Below are 14,131 nucleotides of genomic sequence, written 5' to 3'. Positions count from 1 at the left end.
GATTTAGTTTACCATTCCCTTTAACATTCCCTGAAAGGCTCATCTTAATGCCCTTTGTATTTTGGGAAAGTAGGAGCCTCTTGCCCTGAAACCACGGGGGGGGGGGGGATTGACATCCCCAAACACATAATTACTGAAGCTTTCAACAATGCTAAAAAAATTGATGTCTCAAAACTTTGTTTGGATGTTTGTTATGAGAAACAATGGGGCTAGGCTAGGTTCCTAGGAAAGCTAGGTTCTATAAGAACCTAGTTATGCCCCCAGGACACTACTTATAACCCTCAACCTGAGAGATGTAGGGGGGAGGGGTAGTCTTCCCCAAAGACACAACTTCCACAACTACGATCAATAAAGTTGTTATATCCAAATTTTGACTGGAGGTGTTAAGGGAAATGACGAGCGTGGAGCTCATCTTTGGTTGCTCTCAAATCACTTTGACTCTTAAAAAAGGCAAACCTAGAGGTATTATTATATGTTCTTTGTACTATTTTGAATAAAATCACTATTTTATAATTTGAAGCAGGTGCGTTTGTTGAAAAGAGGAGTTGTTGGGGGAGGTGGGGTTAAACGCCCTTTGTCACTTTTGACGCTTAAAAAGCAACTAGAACTTCCAATTTTGAGCCTCTTCTAAAGTTAAACAACCATCCCTTCTATAAAAACTTAAATACCCCGCGGCATAACTTACAACCCTCACCCTCTGGCTCTGGTAGTTTGTATTAACCCCAAAAGCCTAGTTATATGATCTTTGGACTATTTTGAGTAAAATGACTGTTTCAAAGATTTTATTCAATGTATTTCGGGAAACACAACGTGGGGAGAAGGGGGGAAGGGGGGAAACTGCCCTCTGATCAATTTGTCTCCTAAAAAGGGCACTAGAAACTCTAATTACCGGTCTATCCCCTTCAAAGTATAAACGACCATCCTTTCTATAAAGACTTTATATGCCCCCTGGGCGTAACTTACAACCCTTGCCCTAAGAGCTGTGGTGGTGGGTTGACTTCCTCAAACACATAATTACCGGACCCTTAAACTATAGTGAACAAAAGTGTTGTCTTTAAATTTTGATAAGATGTCTTTGGGGAAATGATGAGCGGGGAGGGCAGGCTGGTTGCTCTCAAACCGCTTTTGACTCTTACAAAGGGCCCTTTACCTTCCAAAATCAAATCAGATGAGCCCCATACGAAGTTTACACCAGTACCCATTCCACTTACAACCCAATCCCCAGGGTACTAGGGGTTGTGTCAACCCAAGAGGCATCGTTATATGTTCTTTGGACTATTTTGAGCAAAATCGCTATCTTGCAAATTTAATCAGATTCGTTTGGTGAAGAGGGGCTGTTTCAGGGGGAAGGGGGCTAGCTGACCTCTATTACTTTTGACCAAAACTTTTCATTTTCAACCAAACAAGCCTCTTCTAAAGCCTATAGAACCATACCTACTATAAGAACCTTAAATTCCCTCGGGGCTCTTTAGCCCGAGGTTCTGGGGTTTGTTTCAACCCCAAAAGTCTTGTTACATAATATTTAGACTATTTTGAATAGAATGGTTATCTCAAAATTTCTACTAGATGCATTTTCGGACAATAAGTGTGTTTGGGGGGGAGGGTTGATGCCCTCCGCTTGGACTCTTAAAAAGGGCACTTGAGCTCCTGATTACCAATCCAATGAGCCTCCTCCAAAGTTTATATGGCCACGTTTTCTATAAGAACCTTATATGTCCCCAGGGCATAACTTACAACCATTGCCCTGATTGCTTGGGGGGATGTCATCCTCAAAGACATAACTTCCGGACCTTTCAACTACGTTGAACAAAATGGCTATCTCAAAGTTTTGATTTGAAGTGTTTGGGGAAATGGTGGGCGCAACAGGGGGTTTAGTTGTCCTCCAATCACTTTTGACTATTAAAATGAGCAATAAACAAACCGAAATAAATAAATAAAATATTTTGCCAAAATCGTTCTTTATTTAGGCAGCGCTATTGCACTGCCTATGGTATCGAAAGTCAGTGCAGTCGAACTAGCTACAGAGAAATCAAAAACTTACTGCGGCTTATATGATAAACCACAGAAAATCTACTGTGCTCAGATGCGCGGTGCTGAATTGTCGTGTGTTGTGCGAGACGCAAAACGCGCAAATTTTTTAGAAGGTTGTACTTTTCTGTCATGTTAGTACTTTTAGTAATACTAACTAGTACCATAAATTTAGTTGTAGTGGCAATACTGTTTCAGCATAATTTGCCCTTTACTGAAATCAAAACACATTTCAAACTTTTTCTCTTTTATTTTAACTTTAACAAATCCAAAATTGTTAAGACTTTCAGGAATAAATATCAGTATATGTATATTTAACTGTCAATTCCCAATCATTTATTGTTTATTTTCAGTATGATTGGATGTGGTGGTGATTCTTTTCCTTTTTGATGTTATGAGAAATAGAAATGCAGCTCGGAATGTCTTTAGTTGATTGCAAGGAATATTGACAAGGACAGGATATTCCCCTTCGGGAATGTAGTACAATCAAAGATAAATGTTTGCCTATTTCAAACCTTAGTGTGCCAACTGTTAAGCCATGAAAGCAGAACTTCATAATATTGGTGGAATATACTAAAACAAGTTTTTGCTAATGTATTGCCTCCAAACCCTCCCCTAGAACCAAAAATATAAAATCACAAGATTTTTTGCTAAAAAGTATCAATCGGTGGTCTACTTTATATGTATGGAGATATTATAATGCAATCTAATTTATTTCTTGGCTTTCCTGTGATACTCATATCACAAAGCTGTTATCAGATTTACCTCAAAAGAGCAGAGGCTCGGGCATCGAATTTGGAGTATTAGCGAGAACCATTTTCTTCATCTACTATGAGAAAGTTTGGTTTCAAAATGTCAAAAACGCCCTTTTGTTTTGGGAGTGATTTATTTTGTTGCTATCGTTAATAAGGAAAAGTCAAAATATTCTTATTTCCAGGTCGTCAATAAAGATACAGCTATTTCTGCGAAGATACCTGGAACACCTTCTGGTCTTGTGTGTTTTTCTGCTGGAGTTTCAAGATCTACATTTGCCCCTTGTAAGTCCCTTATTTGTTAGTCACATCGTTTTACAAAAAGATCTGATCAAGGAGGCACACTCGTGCCTCTATAAAGAGGCGAACCACGACAATGTTAAGCGATCTTCAGTTCCAGTGGTCGCAGAGGGATGGGGAGGGATGCATTTCGTAGCCCGAGCTCCAACTAAGAAACCTGCCAAATTTCATTCCCCTCCGACTTTTCCTTCATGGGGGAAATCTGGCCGAAAGTTTCGACCCACCAACCACAGCCCCCCTTTAACGTTGTCCGATCGGGCTGAAATTCACAAGCTAAGGTCTCCTAGGGCCCAGGAGCTTATTCGCGAAATTTCAGCTCGATCTGATAACTTCTTCTCTATTTTCCAGAAACCACGCATAGCCACTTAATTTTCATGTTCTTTTTTTCTGCCACGCCTACAGGTCACAGCCGACATCGGATCTGGGTGTACGAAGACTCATTCGATGCGGGATTCTCCGAGTAAGTTTCCTTGAAAGTTTCGTAGGAAAATCTTAACCCCCCTAAAGTTTCTACCCCCAAACCCCCCCCCCCTTTAATGTTGTCTGATCGGGCTGAAATTCACAAGTTAAGGTTCCCTACGGCCCAGGAGCTTATACGCGAAATTTCAGCTCGATCCGATAACTCCTTCCCTGTTTTCCAGAAACCACGCATTAGCCACTTAATTAACTCATTTCTCCATAAGAGTCCATGTTAATTTGAAATTTTTAAAACCTATTTAGTAGTTATATTTATACACATGCAGGTGGTTAGCTCAGTCGGTAGAGCGTGGGACTTTTAATCCTAAGGTCAAGGGCTCAAGTCCCTTATCGGGCGGTTTTTTTTCACAAAATATGAAAAAACTTCGTTTTCTTAAAGAGTTAAAGAGGCTGCGTCCCAAAGTCGAACCTTAAAACGTACAGGAATTAGGAGAGACAGTCCTAATTCCTGTACGAGGAGTAAAGGACTTATTAAATTACATCCACCATGGATTGTAGAAAAATGTACAGAAATAATATGAAAAAAACTTCGTTTTCTTAAAGAGTTAAAGAGGCTGCGTCCCAAAGTTGAACCTTAAAACGTACAGGAATTAGGAGAGGCAATTGGGGGGCTGCCGCCCCCCAAACCCCCCGCTTTTAAAGACTCTTTTGTACAGTTTTTTTGTTGTGGGGGGCTTCCCTGCCGCCCCCCTGACCTCCCACTCTTGGCTTCGGAAAGGCCCTCTTTTAATTAACAAAACAAAAAACCTGTACAAAAGTCTTTAAAAGCGGGGGGTTTGGGGGGCGGCAGCCCCCCAACTGCCTCTCCTAATTCCTGTACGTTTTAAGGTTCGACTTTGTAACGCAGCCTCTTTAACTCTTTAAGAAAACGAAGTTTTTTCCATATTATCGTTAGATAGGCTTACTACCTTTCAACAGGCTGCTTGAGTAGTAATCCTTAAAATTTATTGCTAAGAAAAGCTATTAAGGCTGTCGACAGCCTATGGAATATCTATTAATAAAATATAATTCAATTACTAATCATATAAAATGTTTAAAATGGATTTCCTTGATTTACTAGATAGTCTACGCTATTTTAATTAGCTCATGGACTGTGTAAAGCCCCGTCTCAATTAGTATTGGACTGTAATTCCCAATGTGGGATGGAGGCCTCACCAGTGGGACATGGCAATATTTTAATGGGCCTTGGGCAGGCCGTGCACCCTTTAGATGTACATATAACATTTGTTATTGGGAAGTACACATACATTTTTCGGTTTGTGGAGGAGGGGGTGAATTTTCTGCTGGAGGATTTTCCATGGGAGAATTTTCTGTGGGGAGGGAAGTTTCTGAGGGGTGAACTTTCCAAGGGAAATATTTGTCAGAATTCCTATATAAAATTATTTTTATTTGTCTTAGTTTCTCTTTGCCGACTTAAATTCAAATGCAGAGATATTAAAGGATACAGTTTGGGGGGATTCTTACCGGGTTGGAATTGTCTAGAGTATCTTTCCGTAGTGGGGTGGGATTTTCCTCTAGAGAATTCTTTACGGGGGAGTTTTCTACGGGATAAATTCTTCAGAGGGAACTTTCTACATGAGCAACTTTCTACTAGGGGCAAGGGGGCAATATTTGTGGGATAAGTCTTCCACAGTGAAAGGGATTTCAGATATGATTAAAAAAGAAAAATAAGAAATTGAAGTCATTTTCTAATGACAGTGCGCTAAGAAAAGTTTTCACCTGGAATTGTCACAAGAAATTTTCCTCGGAAATTTCCAAATTTCCTCAGAAGGATGGAATTGTCATAGGGGACTTTTGTTAGGGACTTTTGGTTCAAATAACTTAAGAATAACTCTTGAAACACAAGGTTCATTTGACTGGAACAATAAGCTTTTTTTAAAAGTTCTAAAAACTCGAAATTTCGGGAATCATTCCTGTATGGACTTAGGGATTCTTGTAACTTATTAAATAAAATAAAATAAGTTTTTTTTAACTGAAAGTAAGGAGCGACATTAAAACTTAAAACGAACAGAAATTACTCCGTGCATGAAAGGGGCTGTTCCTTCCTCAACGCCTCGCTGTTTACGCTAATGTTTGACTATTTCGCGTTATTCTAGGACTAATTGGTCGATACGATCACCCCTGGGGGAAAAAACAACAAACAAACAAATAAACATGCACCCGTGATCGGTCTTCTGGCAAAAAATACTAAGTTCCACAGTTTTGCAGATAAGAGCTTGAAATTTCTACAGTAGGGTTCTCTGATACGTTGAATGCGATGGTGTGATTTTCATTAAGATTGTATGACTTTTAAGGGATTGTTTTCCCAATTTTCCAAAACAAGGCAAATATTCTCAGGCTCGTAAATTTTGATGAGTAAGACTAAATTTGATGAAACTTGTATGTTTAAAATCAGCATAAAAATTAGATTCTTTTGATGTATGTCTTAGTATCAAAATTCCGCTTTTTAGAGTTTCGTTTACTATTGAGCCGGGTCGCTCCTTACTACAGTTCGTTACCACGAACTGTTTGATACTTAGTCCCTTGCCAGCGACGGCAACTAGATCCAACGACTTTGTGACCACATGAAACTCAACCACTTTTATGAAAGAAGTATCCTGCCTTTTTTAAAACTTAACCTCCACAGCAATGAAAATTAATGGAAGTAAACATAAATAAACGTAAAATTAATGGAAGTAAACATAAACATAAATAAACATAAAATGGAAGTAAACATAATAATAAAAACATAAATAAGAATAAAATGGAAGTAAAGACCACATGAAATTCAACCACTTATATGAAAGAAGTATCCTGCCTTTTTTAAAACTTAACCTCCACAGCAATGAAAATTAATGAAAGTAAACATAATCATTTTTAAAAATAGAAATCATTCTAGGCATAGTAGCAGTTGCTTGCAAAGATGTGCTATACATGTACAAATTAATGAAGCCGTTCTTCAAATTTAAAATACCTGCCATTGAAATTCCAGAACATGAAGAAGAAATTCTAAAGAAGGTAAGTGAAGCAATCTGAAAAGAAATCTCCTTTTCAATTTTGGTCTCAAAGACAAGCTTCTTGTGCAGTGTGTTGTAATTTGGTTTAGAAATCAATTTAGATGTTAAGCCACTTATAAATTCCGTGGACGTACACAAAGGTCCTGTTGCATAAATTTTGTTTGATAAATATGTTTTATTAGCAAATTTGAACTTGTGCTAAACTTCTAGAATCCAGATGCCAGCAAAGGGTTAATTATAAGTGAAAGGAAACCCTAAATCCATGCAGGAGGGAATTCGAAAAATTCAAGGATCCACGCTTAATGGGGCCCTTGTAAAAACTAAACAAATAGATTTGATATTTATTTAAGTACCTATTACAACTATAAATACTACTAACATCTCGCATCAGCACCAAGCTGCCTGAGCTACATACCTACGCACGCTCCTCCCCAATCCCAATCTATTCAAAGCCCTTTCCATACCATCCCAAGAAACTTCTATTTCGCTTAAATCTTTTCTTATGACATCGTCCCACCTCCACCGGGGACGACCTATTTTTAGTTTTTTCCTAAATGTTTGGACAACAAGGTTAGTCTTTGGCAATATATCATCCATCGCTCGTAGAGCATGATCTAGCCATTTCATCCTTTCTCTCATCACAGACCTAGAAAACGGGGCTGAACCACATTTTTCGTACAGGATACCGTTTGAGATACGTCAGTCAGTCGGGTACCCAAAACAACCCATCGCCAATTTCTCTAAAAAGAAACATCTAGTAACACTTCCTCCGTTTTTCCTCCTCCGTTAAGTACCTAAGACCTCAAGAACATTTTCGCCTCCTGTAAACATCTATGTCTACTTATGCCTTAAAAAACTAAGATTTATAAGATATTTATTTTAGTTGTTTCAAAATTATCTAGTTTCAAGAGCACCAGTAAAATTTCGGCAGTGCTGCCACCTTGAAGTGTGAGAATTAATAATAAAAACTAATTTATTGAAACTGACAACGCTTTACGTCCATAAAAACTCAAACATTAAATACCTGTTGATTGCCAAAGATAACTATACCTTTAAATAAAAGCTACACATCCTTAGCTGTTTGGTGTCATACATTTTTGGAATAAATACTTTTTGTAGATTTTTCACCCATGTTTCTTCTTTTTAAATTTTACACCTGCTGCAGTTGAAACTGTAATACTGCAAATGAAGATCTTTTTCATAAAATTAAACTCCCAGTTTTTAAATACAAATATGACAGTGCAAGTTTACTCTTGACCTGTTTAAAGAATCAGATTTTATTTTCAGTTTCCTCCTTACTTTAAATACATGAAAAAACAAAACAAAAAAAGAAATGTTTCAGAAGAGCGAATAAAAGCTTTATATTTTTTTGATTTTTGACTGACGTTAACTTTTTTTTCGGAATATCAGAGATACGACCAAAATGGTTTTGGTACAAAATTTTGATTTTCTGTCTATTTTTAAAAGTGAGACAGTTTAAATCCACTTTTGAAATAAAAGCTTCAAGCATCTCAATAGCGAAATAAAGAGAGAAGAATTGATAGAAACAATCGATAGAAAATGATGATCTCAAAAACACTGACTAGAAAACACCACTTGACGAAAAAAGTAACATAATTCCTTTTGAATTACCACTTCTGTAATGATTACAGGTAAGCCAATCTTCGTCTAATGAAGAGGTTGAAGAGATGAGTAGGCTTCTGCTAGATGGCTCAAATTTATCTCTTTTCGCTCAGTCCTTAAGTTTAGCAAATGAGGGTGATAGATACGCAATGATGACGTTATATAAGTCTGCCCCACAAGTAAGTATCCCTACTACATTTTTACAATTACATATGACGATATGCTACAGCATCTTTGTGATGAGCTGAAACCGAGAATGCTGTTCGATATAATATCAGATTCCGATCACTAGTTTAGTATTAGCCTGTAATGTCATTTCATATGCTAACTTTCCACTAACTGTGTAAGTATCTGCATACTGGTGATTATACTTGGGGTTATGCATGTTTATAATACGTATTGTAACTTTGTGAAATTAAATTTTTGTTTTATTTCATTTAAATTTAAGAGATATCATTTCATCCGCTTATCCGATCCGTTGTATCCAGTGTGCCATAATGCTGGGACGAGTTTCCAAACGGACAAAATAGGGATGCAACTTGGGAATTATCAGTTTAACCATGATAGCGCCAAGTCACCTGAGACCAACACAGCTGTGTATGCTTCTCCTCCATCCAAATTTATTCAAGGCTTCACTTTTTAATTCCTCTCTAATAGTTCCAATTTTCTTTAAAGCATTCCTTATGAACTCTCCCCCACCCATTCGTGGACAACCTGCTTTTCGGTTGGCCCTAGATAGATGGCCAAAAAACGATCTTTGGCAACCTGCGACCCTTCATCCGCAGAATAATCCCTAGCCAAATCATCCTTTCTCTTATTATAGCCCTAGAAAAAGGAATAGAACCACAGGTATTTGTGAAAATACACCCTGAGCCTTGACAATTCTACTTTTTGCATTTTCACTGCATCCATCATCTTTAATAATAAGGCTACCCAGGTAAGTAGAGCTATGTGAAGTATCATGCTGTCACCTGAGAAATTAAGCCTACCTTTTTCTTTTTGCATTCACATCTTTTTCTAGGATATTTAAACTCTTCTCAACATGAATATATCTCTAAATAATGCTTTTTTTAGTTCCAAAAATTTTGAGCTCTGCTATATCCATTTAGTTAATTTTACACTCGTTTTCAAAGTATTTTTGTTTACTGGCCACAGTTACCTGAAGGGTCCGCACTCCTCACACGTAGAGTTGTTCCACTGTCCTCAAGGAGTCCAGGAAGTTAGCTTGGGGGACTACCAGAGATTGGAAATGGTGTACTCTAGTTGGAATACGTATTTAAGTTAAGAAATCTATGCTTCTAAAAACAACATAAAAGTAGTTATCTATCTTCAGGTCCAAGCATGCCCATAGGCGATATAATACAGGAGCTACTAGCCCCTCAAGATGCTATTACGTGAACCTGGGTCTTACGTAATACTAAATTACGCTTGTTTGTTACAAAATAGGGAGTGTTTTTTATTTGGTTGATACATAATCTCGAGTGACTTGTTAAATTTAATAAGGATGACGCAATCTAGCGTGACCCCCGGTTGTAACTGAGGATGATGTAATCATGCGTTACACTTTGGAGCTCAGGGGCCACTAGCCAAGTGGGGAACCTCTGGTTGTAACTGATGACGGCGCAAACGTGGGTGTAACCTAATGGCGGCGCACATGGATGTCATGTAATGACGGCACTTTTTCTTTTTTTTGAAATTTCCCTTTCTTCAAGATTTTTTCTTCTACAAAATGTTTTCTTCAAGATTTTTTTGTTCAGGATTTTTTCCTGATATTTCTTCAAAAAAAAGTTCCGAAACACACTTGGAAATACAGTAGCACTAAACAACTTCTTCGAAAACACAGACAAGCTAAACCACCAAAGAACACAAGTGAGCATCCTAAATCATGCTTTTTAAGCAAAAAACTTCCAAAATACGCTTGGAAACATCAGCAATGCTAAAATAGAGAAGTTAAACCACGAAATTGCGAAAGCAAACATTCTAAATCTTGCGTTTCACACCTAAAACTTCCACAACACACTTTGAAATAAGTTGCTGGAAACTTGGTTTTATAACACCCATCCCGAAGAAATCTTCCAGTCTGACTATAACCAACATGCGTCCTATTACACTCACTCCAGTTTTTTCTAAGCTTTACGAAGGGCTCCTTTGTGACTGGCTTAAAATTGAAATTATACCACGCATTGACATCCGACAGTTTGGTAATTTAAGAAAAACCTCCACCACCCATTACCTTGTACACTTGATTCACACGATCCTAAGTGAACTAGAGAAACCAAATGTTTGGCTAAACCTGGTTTTAGTCGATTTCCAAATAGCGTTTAACTTAGTTGACCACACTATCCTAATTCGTTTACTACATGATAACTTTGAAATTGACCCACTCTTAGTAAATATTGTTATATCGTTCCTTTCAGACAGATCACAAGTTGTAAAATACAAAAATACCTTCTCTAACACCCTCCCTAGGTACTGTGGAATACCTCAAGGAACCTTATTGGGGACCACTATTATTTCTTGTCATGATTAACGAAATTGGCAAGGAGTTCCCCCAACGATGGAAATATGTTGATGACTTGTCGATCCTTGAAGTATGTCATAGGAATATTAAAAGTGACCCCGTTGAAATCCTAACCCAATGTTCGGATGAATCCAAGAATCTAAATATGACAGTAAATCCCACTAAATCGCAGATAATGACAATCAAATTCTTGAAATCTACTCCTGCTTTTTGCGATCCGATCCCAAGCGAAATGCTAGTGAAACATGTTAAGCTTCTTGGTGTCACAATTTCTAATGATCTTAAGTGGGAAACATATGTATCCAACATTGTTAAACAAGCAAATGTTTCACTATCCATTTTTAAGCTACTAAACACATTTAATTGTCCTAAGATACATTCCCTCCGTGTTTACTTATCCTTTATCAGACCGTTATTGGAATATGCATGTCCGGTCTGGCATTCGCAACTTTCAAATGAACTTAGTGACAAAATCGAGTCGGTCCAAAAGCGTTCGCTCGGGATCATTTACAAAGAAGGCAAAATTCCATACTCCTTCCTCCTTAAAGCTGCGCGCATTACCACCTTAAAAGAAAGGAGGGAAAAAATTTGCCTGCTTTTCGCTAAATCAGTCATTTCCAATCCCTGCACTGAGGACTTTCTCCCTGATTTTCACAATCCCATTAGACTCCGACTCCCCCGGTCAGCCTCCTTAACAATCCCAACTTACTCTCCGATTCATGATGTTACAGAAAGGTTTCGCAAAAGTTTTATACCATTTATTCTGAAACACCGTAATAATAATTCGTGATCATGTAATTGCCAAATTCCCCTTTTTACTGCAATGTTTTTGTAATTTAATTGTTAAGTTTATCTTTGATGATTTTGCTTTATCTTTGATGATTTTGTCTTTTTAATTCCTTTTAATTTTAAGTGTTTGACTTAATGTACTATTTTGATTTTTTTCTTAGCTTTTAGTGACATATAAACCGAATTCGGCTCTTTAGAGCTTGTGATAGTTCTTTTGCAAATAAATATTATCTTATCTTATCTAAACTATGAAACAGCACAAATAAACATCCTAAATCTTACGTTTCAAACGAGAAAATCCCAAAATACACTTTTAAATACTAACAATGCTAAAACAGACAAACTAAACCACGAAACATTAAAACTAAACACCTTAGATAACATTTTTCATGAGAAAAACTTCCAAAACATACTTAGAAATACCATTAGCTTGTAGAATTGACAAGCTAAAGCATTAAACAGTAGAAGTAAATAACTTCTTCCAAAATACTCTTTGAAATACCAACAAAAGTATCACAGACAAGTTGAACCACCAAAGAGGACAAGTAAACATACTAAATCATACTGTTTAAGCAAAAAAAAAAAAAAAACCAAATTTCGCTTGGAAATACCAGCAACCTAAAATAGAGAAGCTAAACCACAGAAAAGCGAAAGTAAACATCCTAAATTATACGTTTCACACATGGAAACTTACATTCAAAACACACTTGGAAACAGCAAAAAGCTAACACAGACAGGCTAAACTACAAAATAGCAGAAATAGACAACTTCTTTAAAAATACTCTTTGAAATATCAAGAAAGCTAACACAGACAAACTAAATCATGAAAGACCACAACCAAACCTCCTAAATCTTAATTTTCAAACGAAAACTACCAAAATAAATTTGGAAACACCAACAAAGCTAAGACAGGCAACCTAAGCCATCGAAAGAGCATAATTAAACATCCTAAATCTTATTTTTTAAACGAAGAACTCCAAAATACACTTGGAAGCACTAAAAAAGCTAACACAGATAAACTAGAACACAAAACAGGACAAGCAAACATCCTAAATCATATGTTTCAAACGAAAACTTCCAAAATACACTTGAAAACATCATTAGCACTAACACAGATAAACTAAATCCCGAAACAACATAACTAAACTTCCTAAATCTTATGTTTTAAACGAAGAACTCCAAAATACACTTGGAAGCACTAAAAAAGCTAACACGGATAAACTAAAACACAAAACAGGACAAGCAAACATCCTAAATCATATGTTTGAAACGAAAACTTCCAAAAATACACTTGAAAACATCATTAGCACTAACACAGATAAACTAAATCCCGAAACAACATAACTAAACTTCCTAAATCTTATGTTTTAAACGAAGAACTCCAAAATACACTTGGAAGCACTAAAAAAGCTAACACAGATAAACTAAAACACAAAACAGGACAAGCCAACATCCTAAATCATATGTTTGAAACGAAAACTTCCAAAATACACTTGAAAACATCATTAGCACTAACACAGATAAACTAAATCACGAAACAACATAACTAAACTTCCTAAATCTTACGTTTCAAATAAAGAAACCCCAAAATGCACTTGTAAACACCAAGAAAGCTAACACAGACAAGCTGAACCACGAAACAGCAGAACTAAACAACTTTTTCCGAAAATACTCTTTGAAACACTAACAATGGTAAAACAGAGAAGCGAAGCCACGAAACAGACAAAGTAAACATCCTTGATCATACATTTCAAGCAAAAAACTTTCAAAACAACACTTGGAAAGAGCAGAAAGCTTGCACAAACAATCCAATCCAAACTACAAAACAGCACAACTAGACATATAAAAGTCATACGTTTCAAACAAAAAACTTCCAAAATACACTTGGAGACATGATTGTTATTAAGAAAATGTCGGAAAATGATTTAGGTGTGATAATGCCCATCAGAGAGCGGTACGAGCCAGCCATTTAGTGTCACAGGCTGTAATCACCCGACGCTTGCCTTGTTTTTCCATATACACCTCTAATTTCCCATCTGAAGCTGGGTGTACTTTTTCTTGTCTTGGAGGGGAAAATCCTGGCCCACATCTTCAGCCAAACAATAGCAACCAGTGGGACTTGAACCCGGAGCCCTTTTCTTGTAAATTGTAAATTTTCGTGTAAGTTTCTTATTAATATAAACTTAATTTCAGGCTCATGCTAGCTTAAGTTCATAGATTATAAGCTATGCTATATTCTCTTTTCGTGGTCATATTTTAATATTTCAGATTTCTTGGCTGTATCTCCCCCAACGGTTGTTATTCCTCAAAGAATAAGTCCTTGTGACGGACCGCTTTGACCCACAGGCCCCAGAATTTCCAAATATGGCTGGGAAGAGAAACTTAAAACAACTTACTGTAATTGACATATATATTAGAGTAGCAAAACATGTTTCAAAATATTTAGTTTATTTTCAACATAAACCTAATGCTCGCTTTCAGTTTGACAAATTTAAACTGAAAAAATTAAAAGTTTTCCATGTCGCTTTTTTATTTAATACTTGTATTTTCATGTCTTGGTTATTTTAACGCCAACGGTCGCCATACTTCAAGAGATAAAGCATTGTAATGACTGTTTTTAACCATAATCCCGTGAATTTCAATAC

The 14,131-nt window shown here is 36.8% G+C and overlaps 1 protein-coding gene across 5 annotated transcripts in view; it reads left to right on the top strand.

Moving 5' to 3' along the window:
- LOC136026488 (Bardet-Biedl syndrome 1 protein homolog) overlaps positions 1-14,131 on the top strand; it is a 62,444-nt gene that overhangs the window by 13,609 nt on the left and 34,704 nt on the right. For all 5 annotated transcript variants that reach the window (XM_065703110.1, XM_065703108.1, XM_065703109.1 and 2 more), the window contains exons 2-4: positions 2,966-3,065; positions 6,436-6,554; positions 8,206-8,355. In XM_065703110.1, the coding sequence (XP_065559182.1) occupies positions 2,966-3,065; positions 6,436-6,554; positions 8,206-8,355 (369 nt within the window). The remainder of the gene's footprint in view (positions 1-2,965; positions 3,066-6,435; positions 6,555-8,205; positions 8,356-14,131) is intronic.

This window comes from Artemia franciscana, chromosome 4 (genome assembly GCF_032884065.1).
Source record: "Artemia franciscana chromosome 4, ASM3288406v1, whole genome shotgun sequence".
NCBI lineage: Eukaryota > Metazoa > Arthropoda > Branchiopoda > Anostraca > Artemiidae > Artemia > Artemia franciscana.
Note: the sequence above shows the minus strand (reverse complement) of the source record. Positions and strands in the feature narration are given on the sequence as shown.